Genomic DNA, 19851 nt, shown 5'->3' on the forward strand with positions numbered 1-19851 from the left:
CACCAGCATCAGTAATATCATTACCATCACTCAGATCATTTGGCCCTTTTCGTATCAAAATTAGGAACACGACCACCATCATCACTCGAGATAACACTTAAGCAAACTAATCACAAAGTACCAACAACCTCTCAGACAACAACACAAACACTACAAAATATCACACAGCACACCGAAGAGGCTGGGATCGAACTTCCTTCGAAATATGCAGTACTACAGCAAATTGGAGAAATCGCCGTTACGAAAATACATGTGCAGTAACCGAGACGGGTGCTGTTCGTTATTCCGAAGGTTCGCTATTCCGAAGGTTCGTTATTCCGAAGGGTCGTTAATCAGACGCAGACACGCAAATTCCCTATACCTAGAGGTTCGTTAATCCGAAAATGAAAAAGGTTCGTTAATCCGAAAGTTTGTGGCGTTATTCCGAAGGTTCGTTACTCCGAAGATTGGTTAATCCGAATCTGAAATTCGGAACAATGAACCTTCGGAATAACAAATCTTAGGAATAAAGAGCCTTCGGAATAACGAACCTTCGGAATAACGAGCTGTAACCAGAGAGACACCTGAAAGAATTTTTACATACCGGTACTTCGAAACAAAGGGAACGAATAAAGTGACATTAAACAAAAGAAATCGTACCAAACGAGGTATGAGAAACAGAGGAAATAAAACAATGAGTAAAGGCCCTCGCCGAAGTTTGCAGCAGCGAACACCACGCGAAAATTATACAAAGTCAACACGTGGCAACTCGCTATGACGAGATCTTGAGACAGACATATTTTGTTCTTTGTAATCTTTATCAGTACACAATAAACAATACAAAACAGAAAATGAATTCGTTGGGACCGGAGAAATTAGTTTGTTATATCGGGTATTATTTTGTTACATCAGGATCTCCTATGCCTAATCGAGTTTCCACGGGACACTGGAAACAAAGTTCGAACGCTTTTTCACATGCACAAAATACATGCAAGAACAATTATCGCAGGAGCAAATGTGTTATCATCCAGTTCATTCCCAAAAATCTTCTTTTTTTTCAATCACAAAATAATTGTCCCGAAACGAGAGAGTGCCACAGAACTTCTTTAGAGTTCTGTGGAGAGTGCCCGTCACCTTCTTCTGAGGGAATTGCTAGTAAGCCTGACCAGACGCAGTGCAATTCTATGCAGCGACAAGGGCTGGGTAGTTAGTGAATGAGTTGCCTCCTAATCCGTCTTTTGTTCGCACGAGGCGTGGCGTGGACATTCTGTTTTGAAATCGGCAAGCCGTAATTGTCTCTGATCAAAGTTACTCTGTACACTGTACTTGAAAGTCTGTGGTGTAGGGGGTCACTGAGACACCTTCCTTGCAAGACACAGTGCGATGCGTAAAAAAAAGACAGATTAGTGCTTGTTCATTAATTTTCTACGCCACCACGCCAATGTGCTGAATACGCATTGTATCACGTTATGTGCACCATCTTGTTGATGAACCCTATGAATTTGTTTATCAAATCGTTGCTGACCGTAAAAGAGAGGTGGAAAATATAAGTCACGAACTGCCAGCCGCATGACAGAAATGTACCAAGCAAGCAAACAAGCAAGCACCAGTGAATGCCGTTTACAAACGCAAAAACTTGAACTGTTAATAGCAAAATCGACTGAAATCGTGTTTAGACTAAGTAAGAAGCTAAAGGGCCTACTCGTACATTAATATTGCAGAGATCAGTTACTGAGGATGATTTAACAGAAAGAAAACTCGCCTTTTAAAATGCAAGGTAAAACTCGCTCCACATCACAATAGGGCAACGAGTAAGTTCAGATGTACATGTTTGTTGATTTACAGATCAGCAGTTGCGATCTTAACAAATTTAATTTGTAGAGGGAGACAAAGTGAAAAAACTCGCATCTGAACCTTCACCCCTCTGAATAATATCTTTCTTTCAATGCAAAATGTTTTGGGTATATTCAGTTATTGTTTACTATAAAACATAGTCATGTGTTATTTACAGGCTTTTTCATGTTATTTATTGGATTCTATACATCTTAACTATTCCAGTTTCTTTCCCCCTGACTGATATCACAAAGTCTGCCATAACGATGTTCGCTAAACAGCTTACGTTCCATACGAAGAAATTATGTCTTTTAAACGAGGAAAAAACAAAAACAAAACAAAAAACAAAAACGAACGAATGTTGATAGCCAAATAACTTCACAGTTCGTAGGTGAAGTTCCTTCAAATTTTCCAAAGTAATACGTAGTTTTGAGCGTGAAATTGTCAGGATTTTGCTGTCTAACCCGGTAGTGGCTGCATCACATACTCGTAGTGAATTTGTGTGGGCAAACGAGGCCTTTCGTATATTTCTGTGAGTAACCAATCCCTTCCTGTACAATTTGTAGTTCAGTAAACATTTAAAATACTCAATTAAGTACACAATAATAAACTGTTCGATATTTCTACTAACGGTCAAAAGAAAGGCTATAATTAGAATCATGATCTTTGCGATGACAACTCATGAGCTAGTTCTTCATCGATATTTCCAGGCTATTTACACGCGGTTTATTCCAGTGCGCGCATTCTTTCGTCTGGCACCTTGGGTCTGGCACCTGGTTTTGTGGAAATTTTCCACAAGGAGGGGAGAAGGGTGGGGTGTCAAGTTTCTCGTAAATGCCAGAGAGTGCCTACACAATCTCTTTGCTTCAGTTACTGTTGTGTTTTTCCCCTTTGCTGGTAATGAACTTCTAGATTTAACTTTACGAAGGTTGCTAGCACGTGGTTCTTTTTGTTGTGAGGTGTATGTATTTTTTTTTTTTTGCACCATTCATGGGCCGGAAGGGAAAGAAGTATGTTCTGCAAGCTGTCTTACACTCGCATTAGTATAACTTATCATCACCATCACTCAGATCACTCAGCCTTTTTCTATAAACATTCAGAAACATGACCAACATCATCATCAATCAAAGATTATTCCTCCCGTCTATATTTCTTTTCTGAATTATCCTCCACTACTCGCTTTAATGATTAACAAAAAATCGTAACTGTTCGTTACTTTGAAAGTTTGCAATTTCCGAAGTCTCGTTATTCGAAAAAAAAAATAAAAGCAACAACAAAACTGTGTTGCTGTTTTGAAGATTCGTCAATTCAAAAACGAAGGAAGGTTTGGTTTTCTAAATGCTGTTAATCCGAAAACAAAACAAATTTTTGACCACATTATTCGTTTTCAGATTAACGAACCGTATTTCCCATTTTCAGATTAACGAACCTTCGGAATGTCACAAAATGTTCGGATTAACAAACCCTACTACACTTTCAGATTACTATAGTAACAAACATGGAATTTGCGTTTTTCGGATACGGAAGAACGAACCATCGGAATATAAGTATATACACCTATCCGGTATCATCATACCTGACTCTTTTTGGAATAATAACCACCACGCAAAGAAATTAACAATGTCAAACTGAGAAACTGATTTCTTGCCTCAAAATTTTCCCTGATGCCGTCTATATATTTCTTTTCTGTATTACCCTTCCCCCTTTCCAGAATACACACATCACGCAAAAAAAAATGAACGATATCAAACTGAGAATTTCACTTACTTGTATTTCTTGCCTCAAGATTTTCACTCCCTTCTATATTTATTTTCTGAATCACCCCCCCCCCCATCCCCTAATCGACTGAAAAAAAAAAATAAACGTAGTTACAGTCATTCCGAAGGCTCGTAAATCCCAAATTGACGAACAAGGGGGGGGGGGGGGAAATCGTTTTTTGAAGAATCGTCGACTCGAAAACGAAACGGGGGTCGATATTAAATCGTTGTTAAACTCAAAAGATAAATGAGTAAATAAACAAATAGATAGATAAATAAATAAATACATAATAAATAAATAAATAAAATTTCGTGCCGGATTAAGAGTGTTCAGACTAAGGCACCTTCGGAATAATCCCACACACTGTTAGTTACTTAAAAGTTGATGCCTATTTAGGTGGTCAAATCTTACGTTTGAAATGAGAAAGTGGGAGCATTTGCAGACATTTTAAAAACATCCGACATTAACGTTTTAGCACAATAAAGAGCCGAAAGTTATCGTTATTCATTTCCGATTGTAAGAGCAATCACGCAACATTTACTAGTATTTTAGCACCTTACGGAGCCGAATGTTACCGTTAATCATTTTCAAATGTAAAAGCAAACTACCGACATTCATTTTAGCATCTTAGGGAGCTGAATGTTATCCTTATTCATTTCCGAACGTGAAAGCAAACATCCGCTATCTATTTCAGCATCTAACTGAGCCGATTGATACAGTTAGTCATTTCCAAAATTAATGTAAAAGCAACAATCTCTTACTGTTTTAGCATCGTACGGAGCAGAATATTACTGATATTCATTACCAAATTTAAAAGCAAACATCCGACATTTATTTATCATACGGAGCCGAATGTTATATGCTGCTGTCCACTTCCGAAAGTGAAATGAATCATCTGACAATATTATTTTAGCATCGTACGGAGCCGAAAAGTAGGGCCTACTGTTGTTCATTTTTAACGTCAAGGCAGATATCAGACATTTACTTTCCCATCAAACGCAGCTGAATGTTACTGTTATTCATTTCGAGATGTAAAAGCAAATATCCAACATTTATTTTAGCATCGTATGGAGCAGAATGTTACTTCTATGCACTTCCGAACGTAAAAGCAATCATCTGACATTTATTTCAGCATCTTCCGGAGCCGAATGTCATTGCTATTTACTTTCGAAAGTATAAGCAAACATCCGACATTCATTTGATCATAGTACGGAATTGAATATTATTGTTATTCATTTCCGAACGTCAAAGGGATCATTCGACATTTATTTTAGCATCTTCCGGAGCTGAATGTTATTGATATTTGTTTTCGAACATTAAAGCAAACATCCGGCATTTATTTCACCATCACACGGCGTTGAATATTATTGGTATTCATTTCCAAACGTCAAAGGGATCATTCAACATTTACTTTAGCATCTTCCAGAGCTGAATGTTATCGCTAATTTACTTTCGAACGTTAAATTAAACATCCAGCATTTATAGCATCTTCCGGAGCTGAATGTTATTGCTATTTACTTTCAAACATAAAAGTAAACATCAGACAGTTATTTTATCATCGTATACGGAGTTGAATATAATTGTTATTCATTTCCGAACGTCAAAGCAAACATCAAACATCAATTTTAATGAATCAATGTTACTGTTATTCATTTCGAAATTTAAAAAGCAGACATCCGACAATTATTTTAGCATCGTATGGAGCAGAATATTACTGCTATTCGCTTCCGAACGTAAAAGCAATCATTTGATAGTCATTTTAGCATCTTCTGGAGCCAAATGTTGCTATTTACTTTCGAAAGTAAAAGCAAACATGCGGCGTTTATTTATTATCATCGTACGGAGTTGAATATTATTGTTAATCATTTCCGAAAGTCAAAGCAAACATTCGACATTTATTTCAGCATCTTCCGGAGCAAAATGTTATCCTTATGCATTTCCGATCGCAAAATCAAATATCTGACATCAATTTTAGCACCGTATGGAGCTGAATCTTACCGTTATTCATTTCCAAAAGTATAAACAAACATCCGACATTTATTTTAGTATCATACGAAATTACCATTATTCATTTCCAAAATTAAAATGAAACACCTGACATTAATTTTAGCATCTTGCGGAGCCGATTGTTGCCGCTGTTCATTTCCAAAAGTAAAGGCAAACATTCTGACTTTTTCCTACGGGAGAAATAGGACGACTTCGTAATACACTGTATTTAGTTCTTGAGTCACTTGACAGATAAAAAAAGATCTCACCTCATGCATGCAAAATTTTACATGTATGGAGCTGCCTAATTAAGGCATACATTCGCGTTTAAGTGTAGACCTACATGTGTTTTCATAAACCCTCTTCGATCGCTACTTTCAAAGTGTTCCCCGTTCAGTGAGATCACACCCCATAATTACGTTTTGAACTCGTGGGTTGTTACAACGCCGTCATTACCGACCGCGAATTTAAACACACGCGAAAAAGTCGGCACCGATGGAAACCGCGAAAGTTTCTGTACGCGAAAGAAACCACTTTTACAGTAGCCAAACGAAACGCAAATCAACTCATAACCAATGTTGAGACAAAGGAAAGCGTCGGGACACGTCGCTCATCGTCGGGCTATCACGAACATCATTTGTAATCTGGAGAGGCGCGTCTGGACACGTCGCTCGCTATTCAATTTGAGCACTGGCCGTGACCATTCAGAAATCTCGCTACATCTCAAGCGCCATGTCCCGAAACGTCGGCGCTATTAAAACGAACACTTGCGTGAGCGGAGGTCACGCAACATAGAAAAAATCAACAGCTTCTTTCGAGGGTGTCGGCAAGTGTCAGCAAGCGTCGGCAAGCGTCGCGGTATCATCAAAATGATGGCGCGTACTGCTTTGACCGACGCTTAGCGACGGAGTGAAAACATACTGCGACGCACTTCATTGTTCTCGCAATATGTCCCCGTCGCTGAGTGTCGCTCTCCGTCGCTCGCAGTCCCTAGTTTACCAGGTGCGCCTTAGTTGTATGACTGTCGCATTACTTTTGTAGTAAACTCCCCATTATATGAGATATTTTCTGAATGACTCTACACAAAAAATAGTTGATAATATTTTCAAAAACTGATCAGAACAGAAAAGTAAGGTCATTCGTACTGATTATCTCAGCTGTTGGTGTTTTCATTATTGCAAAGCACATTACAGAGCATTACTGCATACGCTGTTATTTTCGCGTACAGATGTTTTCGAGAATGAGGAGGTCATGGACATTGTCGCAAGATCATTTGTTTTTTCGATTTTGACATTTAGGCTATCTTAAGTGCACTATTAAATGCCTGTCAGTTCAAGGTATTTTGGCGAAAATTAAACCCACATGAAAATAATATACAGTATGCAAAATACAATACAATCATATCAAAAAATGGGCATTTCCAGGGATGGAGGCATATTACCCTAATATTACTCTGATACAATTGATAAATCTCAATGTCATTATTCCACATTCTTTTACTTACCTCAGGTCTGCATTGATACTGGTTTGTCACATATGTGTATGTCCCCTATTAATTTTTTTTTTTTTAATGGATAGAATCTCTATGAATGAAATTAGTCATTGGGTAGTCCATACAGCATTGACACTATAAAACACAAGCAAGAAAGTGGTAAAAACTGAGCAAAATCAAATAAATATATTAGATCATTTGATTGTCAATTGTTTAGCTAGAGTGAGATCTCATCATAACCTATATAGCCATCATGATTGTTATTGTAATTGCTATACATAGTCAAGGTGACACTCCTGTGTTATTAAAACGAGTACTAATGCAAATGACCACAGATGTGTACCTTGGATTTGGCAATCAACCACAGTAAAATAGCGTACTGTTTAGTCAAATTTCAAAATAATAATGATAATATTTGTACAAAATAGCAAGCTATTTGATTGGGAAATTTTCCCCAAAAGACTTGATCTACAATGTAGTTGGTGAAATATGCATTAATTCATGAATTAGCGTGCTATTTGGGTTGCATCTTCATCAGCCTGAAATTTTCTCAACCCCATACTTCTGATTGAATCGCGCTTGAGCCCACACTCAGAAACTGCCATCTGGCTGCACAGAACTCTTTGTAGAGTTCTGTGGCTGAGTGCGTAAGCCGAGTAATGATGCAAAGTATGCCTGCATCGACTTTGGGCTGATTTCCCAAACAGGGAAGCTGATGAAGATGCACATTCGTAATATTGGGCTGTTTTCCTAAACCGCAAAATAGCCTGCTAGTTCAAACTTGAGTCTGATGAAAGGCATGCCCATAGATATCATTCCCCATTTGCCTGTATCATTCCCCATGGATTGCTATATTGAGCCAGCAAAAGACCAAGTCAATGGTAGTACTTGAGAGACAAGATTTTTACTTTTACACCCACAATCTCTTGTATGATGAGTCAGGATTTGCATGCAGGTTGGATGGAGGTTTTGGGGAAAGACTAGCTTGTACTTCATTTCGTTGGTAGAATATGGTCAGAAAAAAAATGCTTGCCTGTGCAACAAATTGATTGTATATCTCAATTGAATTGATTTTTTTTTCAACAAATCATGACTCCCATATACTGGAAATGGTGTTACTTTCTGACATTAGAGTTGGGATTAAAACTTCAAAAAGAGAGAGAGAGAGAGAGAAGAGAGAGAGGGAGAGAGAGAGGGGTAGAAAGAGAGGGGGCAAGGAGAAGGGAGAAATATAAGGAAATATGGAGAAAGATACATGTCTGTAGACAGACAGACCGACGGACAGACAGAGTGAGCGAGTGCTGTCTGAGAGAAAAAAAAAATTGTAGGGCTTCTTCACAAAGAATATGTTTGCTTCCCTGCACTCTGTCCAAATTGATGAGGGAAGAAGTGTTTTCAGACCTTTAGGCTAGAGGCAGAAATTGCCAAGTGACACAGGAAGATTGTAGACCTAACAACTCGCATCCAATTTCCTGAACAAATCATTATTTTCCAACCTCGAGCTTCCATGTGCGCAGTCTTCGCTGCCTACCTCGTGTTGGAATCACGCCGCTCACCGGTAATACCCGTCAGAGGAAGATCTCTTGGCCATTTAGAATACCCCGTCGGTGAATTGCCCCGCTACATGGATATCTTTCCCCATCACATCCTCCGCCATTTGTGTTTTATTGAAGGTGACAAGACCAAAGAGCAGAGTAATTGTTTTCCTGGGCACCATAGACCCTATATAGAGCCAGGGAAAAAGACACCTGTTTTACTTTTTAAAAAGAGCAGGAAATGCGTGTTTCACCCTCTCCCTTTGTGGTTCGTTCTCTCATGGTATATTTCTTTTCAACTCAGCAAGAGCAGTTGTAAAATTTAGTTATTCCCTCAGAAAAGTATTGCATCTGCATGCTTTTTTTACACTTTGAACAGGACATACCCTGTGCCTGTCCCCCCCCCCCCCCCCCCCGTCTTATGTGAATACATTATGTATGCCCATTCAAGATCAAAAGTAGATGTAGAGTTAATGCATACAATCACAGTATTGTTTGCCATTGATAGACATTGAATTATTTCATAATCACAATGTGCATGTCAACACGCAGCATATAAAACTTTATTCATTCTGTTCTCTCTTCCAAGTTTTCCTATATTCTCAAGCATTGTCTGGATATAACAGTCATATACACTAAAGCAGTATCAATGTGTGATTCAGTTCAGTTCTGTTCAGTTCAGCTCAGTTCAAATTTATCATTACCATTTACCATTTGATTACCATTAAATGGAGAAACATAAAACTCATGGGATTTATATACACGAGTCAGCTTATTATAGCTGAGTAGGTAGAATCAACCATCAAACACGATGTTGAAGTTTTCTAAATGAATGAATGAGTAAATGAATATATTCCTATCTATGTTGATCACAGGTAATCTACCATCTAACGGTGCAACCCCCAATGGGCGAGGCCTCATCAGTAGCATCCCGCCTGCCAACGGAGGCAACAGCACAGTAACAGAGTCTGTGACAACCAAGTCCAAGACAGTACGAAAGGTGGTCACGAGGCCCAACCTGAAGCCCTTCCAGCGCCGGAAGGCTACCAATGGTTGGAGGGGAGAGGGCGAACCCACCCAGAAACCAGTCATCATCAACGTAAGGGAGAAATCCTGTCTAGCCCAATATCATTTTCAACTAAATGTTCACAAAACCAATTGACACTCCTTTGTCTATGCTTATGGAATACCACCTGTTTTTTTTTCACCATTTTCTTTTTAGAATACAAAATTTAGAATAAAAACTTGAAGGCATAATCATGATTTTAGTTTATATCATGAAAACAAAATGATCTTGCTCCTAAACACAAACAAAGATTCTGAAACACAAACAAAGATTTTAATTCTGTTTCAAATAGGAAAAGTCAGTAGTTCAAGGCAACATTAACTTCCACATCGATCTTCAGATGGCTTTCTGTAATTTTGGAACAATTTGTTCAGTAAATCACAAAGAGCAGGGCTATTTTTGGCCGATGTTAACATTGCAATGTAAATTTTTTCAGTTGAATGGCAATTGAAGCACTTCTGGCTTCTTTTTTTGTGTGTGTTTGGGGGGGGGGGGGTGAGGTAATTAAAACTGAATATTAATTAAAATCTGTCAGTATGAATTCTCTATGTAACTAACCACATTGTTGTATTGATGGTACCTGGATTGTTGATAGTGGTGGGTGCAAGAATTATTTCATTTTCTCTGTAGTGTGGATGTGATAGTATGTTTGAAATGTGTCATTTCCAAGAGACCACAAAACAAGTAGATGAATGAATTTTTTTTTCTTTCAACCCAATGGAAATATAACATACAAAATATACTTCCTGAATTAAAATTTGATTAAACTAAAAATTTAGAAATTACTCCTGTTGTTATCCATCACAGTGAAATTTTGAATTTAGTTACATCGTCACTACTTAGTTACAAAGGATTGTGTCCTGTACTTATCAGTGAAAAAAAAAGAAAGAATGTGACAATTGTGTGATTTTTAAAAAAAGTTTTCTATTATCACTGTCAGATAAAGACAGATTTTAATTGTCACGTAAGATCAACTGAAAGATTGGAACATTATTAGACTAAAAAGGGGAGTGAGCAAATTTCTTCAAGTGCTTCTTTGCCTATGCCAGATGATAATATGATAATGATATGAATGACTGCTTCTCAAGTGATTTCATATTCCGATCCTATTTGTGGTTATCATGGTTACAGTTTTGAGTGACGTTTTTAATCTGGGTTAGTCATACCGGCTACGGCAGTCGACAAATTAAAGCAGAAATTAGTTCATCGCATGAGCAAAGTTGGTCATTGGTGGTGAAGTTTTAATTTGAATTGGAATCTTGCAGAGCACTTGTTTGATGTGCATCTCTATGACCAGATTAGTGACTGGGAAATGACATAAGGTTGGATCAATCTGCCCTTGTGAAGCTAACAGAGATTCTGCTTTATCAACAGCAGCAATCAAAGAGCAAACCTAGCAATGAAAGGTACATAACTTGTAATATCCTGTCATGTCACCTCAGCACAGATAACAATTAATCACAAACTTTTATATCTTTCTCACTTTCTTTCTGCCTTTCTCTCTTTTTTGTCCTATCTCTTCATATATACATCAGATAGGGCTATAGGGACAGATAGAAAAAAAAAGATAGAAAGATAGAAAAAAGTGAGAGAGATATAAAAGTTTGTGAGTCATATTTTTATACTTTATATTCATATCTCAATACATATATTGTGAAAGGTATCTCTGGTACACAAAATATGATATCATGTACAATTATGAAATATGACATGAACATGTTAACACCTGTAGGTAATGGATCTATCTGTAGCTATACGAGGATGTCAGGAAAATGAAGATGCACAAGACAGTCTTCTATCATAAAAATCATTAGTATTATCAATGAGATATCAAGCTATGATGACATAAATATTCTTCCCTGGCAGGACATTTAGTACCAACAATGGTAAAAAGGTTTGCATTCATTTCAAATACAAATGGTTATTCCTGGTGCTTTATTCAAGCATGGTCATACATTCAAAATCCATCCTTCTTGTTTCCCCCTTTAGACACAAAGTTGGCAGGCACAAGTTTGCTGTATTTGATTATTTTTCTATTTTTTTCTTCTCATTCAGTCTTCAGCAAATATGTTTATTGATTGCAAATGAGGCTTAACAAATTGATTTGCCCGCAGTCAGCCACCTTCGGCGGTGAGCAATGCTTTCTAAACAAAGATCTGACAAAGATTTAGAAAGAAAAGAAAAATCCCTCACCTCTGCAGCTCATCCATGTGAGAGGCATTTTGTTTACATTGGACCCTCATCTCCAAACTGCAACATGCTTTGTGCACACAGTCCAGAAACAGGATGGACTGTTCTTCTGCAAAAACAGAGGCTCCGTTTATTTAGTTCCAATGATGTCCCTATACATGCAATTATGAAAACTACAGTGCTTTGCACTTACCTTCCCTCCTTCTCCCTCTCAAAAATATATAGAATATATGTACAATACTTTTTTTTGGGGGGGGGGAGGAGGGGGTATATATGGGAGAAAGGAAATGCATTGAGACACCATGTGTGGTTCCGCACAAACAAGAATCCATGATTATCATATTTCATTTCTGGCTATGCCGGTAAAAGTGCCTAGCAAACGTGGAAGCTTAGAAGAAGAGTGGTGGTACAAAGTCACCGTGGCAGCCAGCCACATCAGGCTGTCACTCCCGATGTGCCAAACGATAAGTTGAAGGTAAATAACTCGGAGAGCAGTAGCGTCGCCCTTTCTGCCTTCACTCTCTCGGCTTGGCCCCTCTAATGCATCTGTTGGCTCTGTGAATGGGGGGAAGGGGTGTGGGATGGGATAGGGTTTGGGTAGGGATTGAGGCTGGGGTACAGTAAGGTAAAGTGTAAGGTAGTGGCAGAGCTTTGGGTAAGGGTTTGGATAGTGGAGGTTCAGCATTGGGGTGGAATTAGTGGTAAGGGAAGGGGTTGGGGTAGAGGTTAGGATGGGGTAGCGGTTGGGATAGTGGTAGGGATTAGAATATAGGTGGAGCTAGAATATTTGAAGGGGTTTGCTTAGTGGTATCGGTAGGATTTGAGTAGTGGTCATACCCCCCTTCTACATAGCTCTTTGCTTATTGGTAACTGTATAGAAGTATAGTGTTTTTCTTCCAGTCACCCACTGATGTGTATTGTATCATAATCCAGTGAATCCAATTTGTTTTGGTCAGCTATCAGATCCATGTCCAACATGTCGGGCATGATTCAATGAAGCAAGATTGTACAATGAAGGAACTATTAGCTCAGACCTTGGTTCGCCACCAGACACCATTTATGGTTGCACGTCGAGTCAGTGTCGAGTTAAGGTCAGTCAGTCCACTGTGCGTTAGATTTGTGTTGTGCGGCTACTAGACATGTCCAGCTGACATCCAATGAGTCTGTTGAGTGTCCAATGATTAATAGTCATCAGATGCTACTCATCCACATGGCTCAAGAAACTTTAGGGATAAACTTGCAGATGGCTTCTTGACCAACCGTGACAGTGATAGGCACCTCTTGTAGTTGCAAGGTGCCTTGCAGTGCAGGCCAGCTTGAGTCCAGGTTCTATGACTCCTCTGGCATTGGTATCACCCTGGATGAGCCCTGGTGGGTGTATCTGGAGCCATTCATCAAAAGAATTTGGCCTAACTTGAGAAATTGAAGAATGACTCTTCCATCTTCAGTTCATTTTATAAGTTTGGTATAGTGCCCATACAACAGCCTTCTGTCTGCATGCAGCCATGGCCAAACCCCTTTAGTGACAAACTTCTCTGCCTCTTCATCAGTCTCTGTCTAGAATAACCTCATGTGCCATTGCTTTTTGTTGTGTAACTCGTTGCTGTAGCATGAAAACACAGCCCAAGGCTGCAGCATCGCAAGGAAGTTGATCCATGGCTAGTCAGGAGGTGTACTTTTTTGGCAGTCCATTTGACCTGCTTTTAATACATGATTTCAGATTCTGAAGTATCTTGTCAGTGTCCGCTTACCCTCTGATTACTTACCAATTACCACAGTAGTCGGACTGGTGTCTGTCGTTTGTCAACAGTGTAGGGTTAGTGTCAGATCAGTCTCAAATTACCCTCCGGCCACAATCAGATGGATCAGATTCTGCCGATGAAAACAACTGACAGATGTCGAGCAGCCACCAGCCTTTCATCTGATTCACCCAATCAATTTCCAATCTTCATAGGATTTGCTAGAAAACAGGGCCCCCAAAATAGTTTACTGGCCCAGATTTGATAGAACGTCACATATTGCCACACTTAAATTCCTACATTTTTAGGATCAGATGAGCCTCTGATGGTCAGTGGAGGGGGCATAAGGTAGGGGTTCAGGTTGGAATCGGGGTTGGGACATCAGTAGGGGGTGAGATAAAGGTAGAGTTTGGATAGTGACGGGGTTTGGATGAGGGTGGGGATAGGGGTTGGGGTTAGGGTAAGGGTATAGGTCTGGTATTGGGTAGGAGCTGGGGTATGGATTAGGATAGTGTTTTAGGAATGATTGGGGGAGGGATAAGGGTTCAGGTAGCGAGAGGGATGGGGTGTAGGGGAAGGGCATAGAATATGAGGAAATGCTACCCAGCCCATACTCCAAATTCATAAAACATAATATCCAGTATGCTGTGGTTGCAACCAGAAGCAATGGCTGAAAGGAAGTACTCCTTATCCTGACTCTAAAATTGCTAAACAGCTCACTGTTAATTCTTTCTCCAACTCCCTCATAAAGTAAAGATCAAACTTATAAACTGGTAAGTTCTCATTTAATCTTTCTATTATACCTCATGGGCAATAGTTTCAAGGAATGAGCATAAGATTACTGTATAGGGCCTACGCCGAATATTTGGCGAGGTTTTTATTTTCGCGAATTTCGCGGGTCAGGTTCTATTCGCGAAATTAAAGACACGCGAAAATATTGACTCTGATCCCGATGTGAATGTGACGTACACGTGTACACTTCTCCGTTCAGTACAGGACTCCACAATCGCGAACTTAACCATCCACAAAATCATCGCTATTTCGCGATTCGCAAAAATTTAGACTCGCGGAATATATGGCGTATACAGTATATGATCTCAATCTCAGCATGTGAAGAAATTCCAGTTAATTTCAGTTGGAACATTTTCATTACAGATGTTTATGCCCATTGTTTGATTTAGCTAGAATTTAAAAAATGCCAGAATTAAGGAACGAAATACCATGTGAACATAACTGAACTCCAGTCATGTTTTGGGGGCAGAAATTACGGTGACCTTCCAATCACTCCTGCAGAAAGAAGGCTCAAGAGTGATTGATGGGGAGCTCTGAAAAGAAGCCAAACCTCCCGTCCTCACTCTGAAATTCAAAACTGCAGAATTCGTGAAGCCTTCCTTGGTCGTGTGAACGAATGATGAATCGAGTCGTAATTGCAATCGTGTTTGTTATTCAGCATTCAAATTAAGCACGCTCGGTATGTGTAAAAGCACTGCTACTCTCCTTCCCAAACAGGATGTTAAAAGATTGGCAGGAGGATTTCCATAATTAGCCCATATGCATTCCTGAGGGATCATTTTTCCAAAGTGTGTTTTTCTTTTTCTGGTTGTGGCTTTCAGTGTATGCCATATTTTCTTATGGAAGTGTGTTGACACTGAATGTAATTGGAAGAGTTTAGATGAGGTTCGGTTTACGATTGCAGCAGATATGTAATGTCAAACTACACATTTTTGCGCAATTTAATTTGTTTCCCCCTGTGCTGGTCCAGTAAGATGACTTTGGTTATAAATTGACACAATACTAGATATGAGGCGAACATACACAAACAAAAATAGCAGGATTTTGATCGCGATTCAAATACTAAGATTTTCTATGCCTTTAGACAGACAAAAATGTCTTGCTAATTGCCGATGGTGATATTTTGTGGACCATATTGTGCATGCCTGAAGTCTACTGAAATGATGACCCTTGCCCTTGTTTGTGGATTGTTGTGTTATATGTTTTTAATCATAGGATAAAAAATCCTGAGATTATGTGCTCCAGCTTTCAAACACTTGCAGCCGTGCAAATTAATACACAGTTCCTCAATAATTGTGATAATTCTGAAGAAATGACATCACAATTTCTTGCCATTTGGATGGCTGGCAAAACTCTTTAAGATACGGATTGAGATGCAAATCTCAAGATTACGGATCCTACTAATTGTGTCAGTGTGAATGACACTGTAGTGTAACATCACTTGGAACAAAATCAAGCAAAGCAAACAAAGTATGGGTTTATATTTTCACACCTTCACGTCATGCAAAGTATTTAAAAAAAAATGCACAGTGAAATTTCCCATATAGATAGTGTTTCACCGACAGTGGACACTTGAGCCAAAAACAAAAGCAACAAGGACTTTGAATCACAGATCGTATTGTATCAAGATCTTGCCAACTCTTTCATATATATGAAATGATAGACATTGAAAAATTATCTTTGGTACATAGCCATTAGCAGGTTCAAAAAAGAAAAAAGGAGAAAGTTTGATCTTAGTAACCTCCATAGGTTCTCATGGTTGTAAATGAATATGGTTGTCCATTTTAGGACTACCAGTGATAAAAAGCAGGTAGCTTATTAAAGTAGAAACTGAAAGTCGAAATGCAGGTTCAAGTGGAGCAGCTATAAGAATCCTGTATTGCTTTCATCAGCTTTTGGACCTAAACATAGAAGCAGAGCCTGACATGACATGAAGCCGTGTTGCGAGCATCCGTCTTCCTTTGATATGATGCCAAGCCGGTAGTTTAAATATATGACCATAACACTGCTTATAGCGTTCATGGGAATTCTTGAGGGTTTTTGTTTTTTGTTTGTTTTCTTTTGGGGTTTCTTTTATGTTTTTGTTTTTGTTGGTCCTTTTCAGCCCCTCTACATCAGTGTTACTTTTCGGTAAACTGGATTTTATCAATACTTTGCCTTGCTTTGTTTTCCCTGCCAATTAGCGCGGATGTCTTCAAACTCTTGGTCGAGTGCTATGAACTATGTTCCCTTCATAATCCCAATTGTTATGTTGTTGTTGTAAACAGAGTGAGTGATCAGGTCTACAAAGCAACTTCTGCCATGTTATCTCTAGCTGTGTTCACACACAAGAGTTATCGGATTTGCATCACAGTATGAAAATCTGTTTTATTTACATCATTTCACACATGCCCCCCAAAAAGTTACTTACAGTTGAACCTCTCATATCTGGACATGTCGGGACCGGGGCTCATCCGGATAAGGGATTTGGCCGGATACGGGAGACTCAATGCTTTATACATGTACTACACATGTACTGATGTAGCCCATTGTAGTACCACTTGTAGTAATGTGTATACTGCAACCTTTTCATTGTTACACTCAGTAACAGACCCCAAAATAGAGGTTCGTGTTTGCAAGAATGAAATCATTTTCTTTTATAAATTCTTGGGATGATTTACCTCAATAATTATTAAGAAATGTATCAAGTAGATCTTGAAAATAAACAGTACAAGTCGACGAAACTACGCTTCAAAATTCGATCATCACGGCTCGGCAAAGTCGACTGTAGGTCGCCATTGTTAGATGGATCCCTCTCTCTCTTTGTGTGTGTACTGTGTGTGAACAATTTTTGAGTGTTCAACGTCATTCGTTGCTCAGCCAATGACTCGAAACAATGCATGTCTATCTAGTCATATTGACGGCTGTGTATGGACCTATATGTGGCAATGCGATATGAGAGGACTCGAGCGCATAATCTGTCCATGTTCTTGCGATGATTTGGTGATGTTTGGGGGTGTTAAAATGTCTGAAGGTAAGCAATTTGGAAGGAAATTTGATGTAATGTATGTTAATCATGTTGGAATTAATATGTAATTCATGTGTGTTTGTGTAGGAGTTCTCAAGGAGTTGGGAATCCCCCTTTCCTCCTGTAATTAGTAAAAAAAAAAATCACGGCGAGATTGCGTCCGTATAATAGAGAGATCTGGATAAAGGGAGGCCGGATAAGAGAGGTTCAACTGTACCTGCAAATGAAGTGCATTTAATCACCAGGCTGTGCATGCCTAAAGAATGAACAAATCATGACCCGGGCACCCCGAGCGTGTGGACCTAGTGTGGAGAGTTCCGTTATGGGATTAAAAATCGACGGTTTCTTCACTTTAACCATTCACACATGCTGTGGAGGGCACTCTATCAAGTGGAACTGACATTACATTTGTATCAGTATTGCCAGAGTTTACCCATTTATTTTTGTATACAAACACCAGAATTAAGGGTTTTCACATCAAGTTGAAAATTGATTTAAAGATAATGCTGATCATGGGTTTGTGTTAACAGGCCTTTCCTTCTGAAGTTATCTTCTTTTTTTCCCCAAACCTGCTCGGGGTTCAAGCACTGTTGTACACTACTTGTGCAACTTGCTTTGAAAAAACTCTCTGATGTATTATCTCTCCCATGTAAGTCCTTACAATGTTGATGTTGCATTCTGCAATTGCACAGTGAAAGACCCATATAGATTATTTGTATGCTATCATATAAGTTAATGGACATCATTCCTGGATGTCATTAATTCCACATCAATCACCTTACCTTGAAAAACAACAAGAGCTAATAAATTGATTTGGCAAATTGACAAGGCCAAGTGCACTCATGTGTGATACAGTTGAGCATGTTTACCACAAATTAATGCCAATTTGCTGTACATACTGTGTGCAGTCTCCTTGATAGTGAGATTTGGATTAGGTATGATAAGTGATGCACTCATTTGGTATACACTGTATGCACACTCAAAGAACCTGGGCAGTGCAGCAGGTAATTCTTGTTCTCATGAGGAGGAACGCATGAAAACTTCATGTTTACATGTTTATGTTGGAAATGAAAAGTGAGTGAATGAATGAATGAATGAATGAATGAATGAATGAATGAATGAATGAATGAATGAGTGAGTGAGTGAGTGAGTGAGTGAGTGAATGAATGAATGAATGAATGAATGAATGAATGAATGAATGAATGAATGAATGAATGAATGAATGAATGAATGAATGAATGAATGAATGAATGAATGAATGAATGAATGAAAACAAAAATTGAAATGTTGCTGCGAAAGCTTCAGCTACTGGTCCTCTAACTATTTGGCAAAAAGCTGAACCCAGGCTTAGTAAAAGATGATTGATTATCATCATTTTTTTTTTTTTTTTGGGGGGGGGGGGGCTATTATAGGTATACATAGTATAAGGAATGCATGTGGTAGAAGAAATCAACAGGGTCAATCGATCATTTGGAAAATGAGCTGAGGTGTGCTACAGATTTCCACCATACATATATGTGACTGGTGATGTGTCACAAATAATGTTGTAGTTTGGATGTGATATGAGGAAATGATTCCCACGTTTTGAGTGCTGGAATCAAATTCATTAATGTTCATTTATTCATTTATTGTTTGTACAGCATATTTCATTTATTCATTCATTCATACTATATACCACTTTAATTTCATCCATCAATAATATTATTCCAACAAGGTCATATTACAACCAGAGCAGAAAGACAGGTGATGTTTACTTTTAACCTTTGTGAGGTAAAGTACAGGGCAGTCAATGACAAAACAACAAGACATAAAAGATATTGTTTTAGTTGCCCAACATTGAAATTTAGTTGCTCTGCACAAGCAGGCAAGTCAGTTAGAAGCACCCTGCAAGACAGTGTGCAACACAAAAATATCTACAGTCCCAAACACTGAATGCTTGAAACTATTCTGTGTCTCACAAGACAATTATTGATTCTAAAAAAAATAATAATAATATCCATGTTCTCCCCTCCCCCCTCACAAAAAACAACAACAACAGCAACAACTTGGGGAAAAATCATCTTGAGGTCCTTGATGATTAATCTTTGTGAAGATGCAGAGGAATCATGGGCAGATGTATTGATAAGATTTGGGTATTCACTTGTGATGAATCATCTTGATTGGGCCAGACTGAATTAAGTGTTGGTTCATAACTCTACCAGGGAAATTTCCGTAGCAACCGCGGAGAAAATGAGTGACAGATATCTTGTATTCAGTCGTTGTATACCTGGGCACGTGCTTGATGTGGTTTTGTACTTGATAGAACTGTGTGTGCAAATAGAAAATGTTCACTGCCAATCCCAACCTCCCCTCTTGTAAAGGTCAGTCCTTTTACAAGCCAGGAACTGCGATGTGATAAGGATTTTTCAAGTGTACCTGTACAAGGGCATCGTCTCCTACCTCAGTGACTGACGGTGCTCACGTCGTAGCTGAAT

The 19851-nt window shown here is 38.8% G+C and overlaps 1 protein-coding gene across 1 annotated transcript in view; it reads left to right on the plus strand.

Moving 5' to 3' along the window:
- Positions 1-19851, plus strand: part of LOC139716479 (uncharacterized) — a 152301-nt gene that overhangs the window by 65196 nt on the left and 67254 nt on the right. Inside the window, exon 3 of the mRNA XM_071628023.1 lies at positions 9459-9682. Within this exon, the coding sequence (XP_071484124.1) occupies positions 9459-9682 (224 nt within the window). The remainder of the gene's footprint in view (positions 1-9458; positions 9683-19851) is intronic.

The sequence above is a fragment of the Diadema antillarum genome, unplaced genomic scaffold (assembly GCF_040938485.1).
Source record: "Diadema antillarum isolate AM-2024a unplaced genomic scaffold, OU_Dant_1.0 scf00000065, whole genome shotgun sequence".
NCBI lineage: Eukaryota > Metazoa > Echinodermata > Echinoidea > Diadematoida > Diadematidae > Diadema > Diadema antillarum.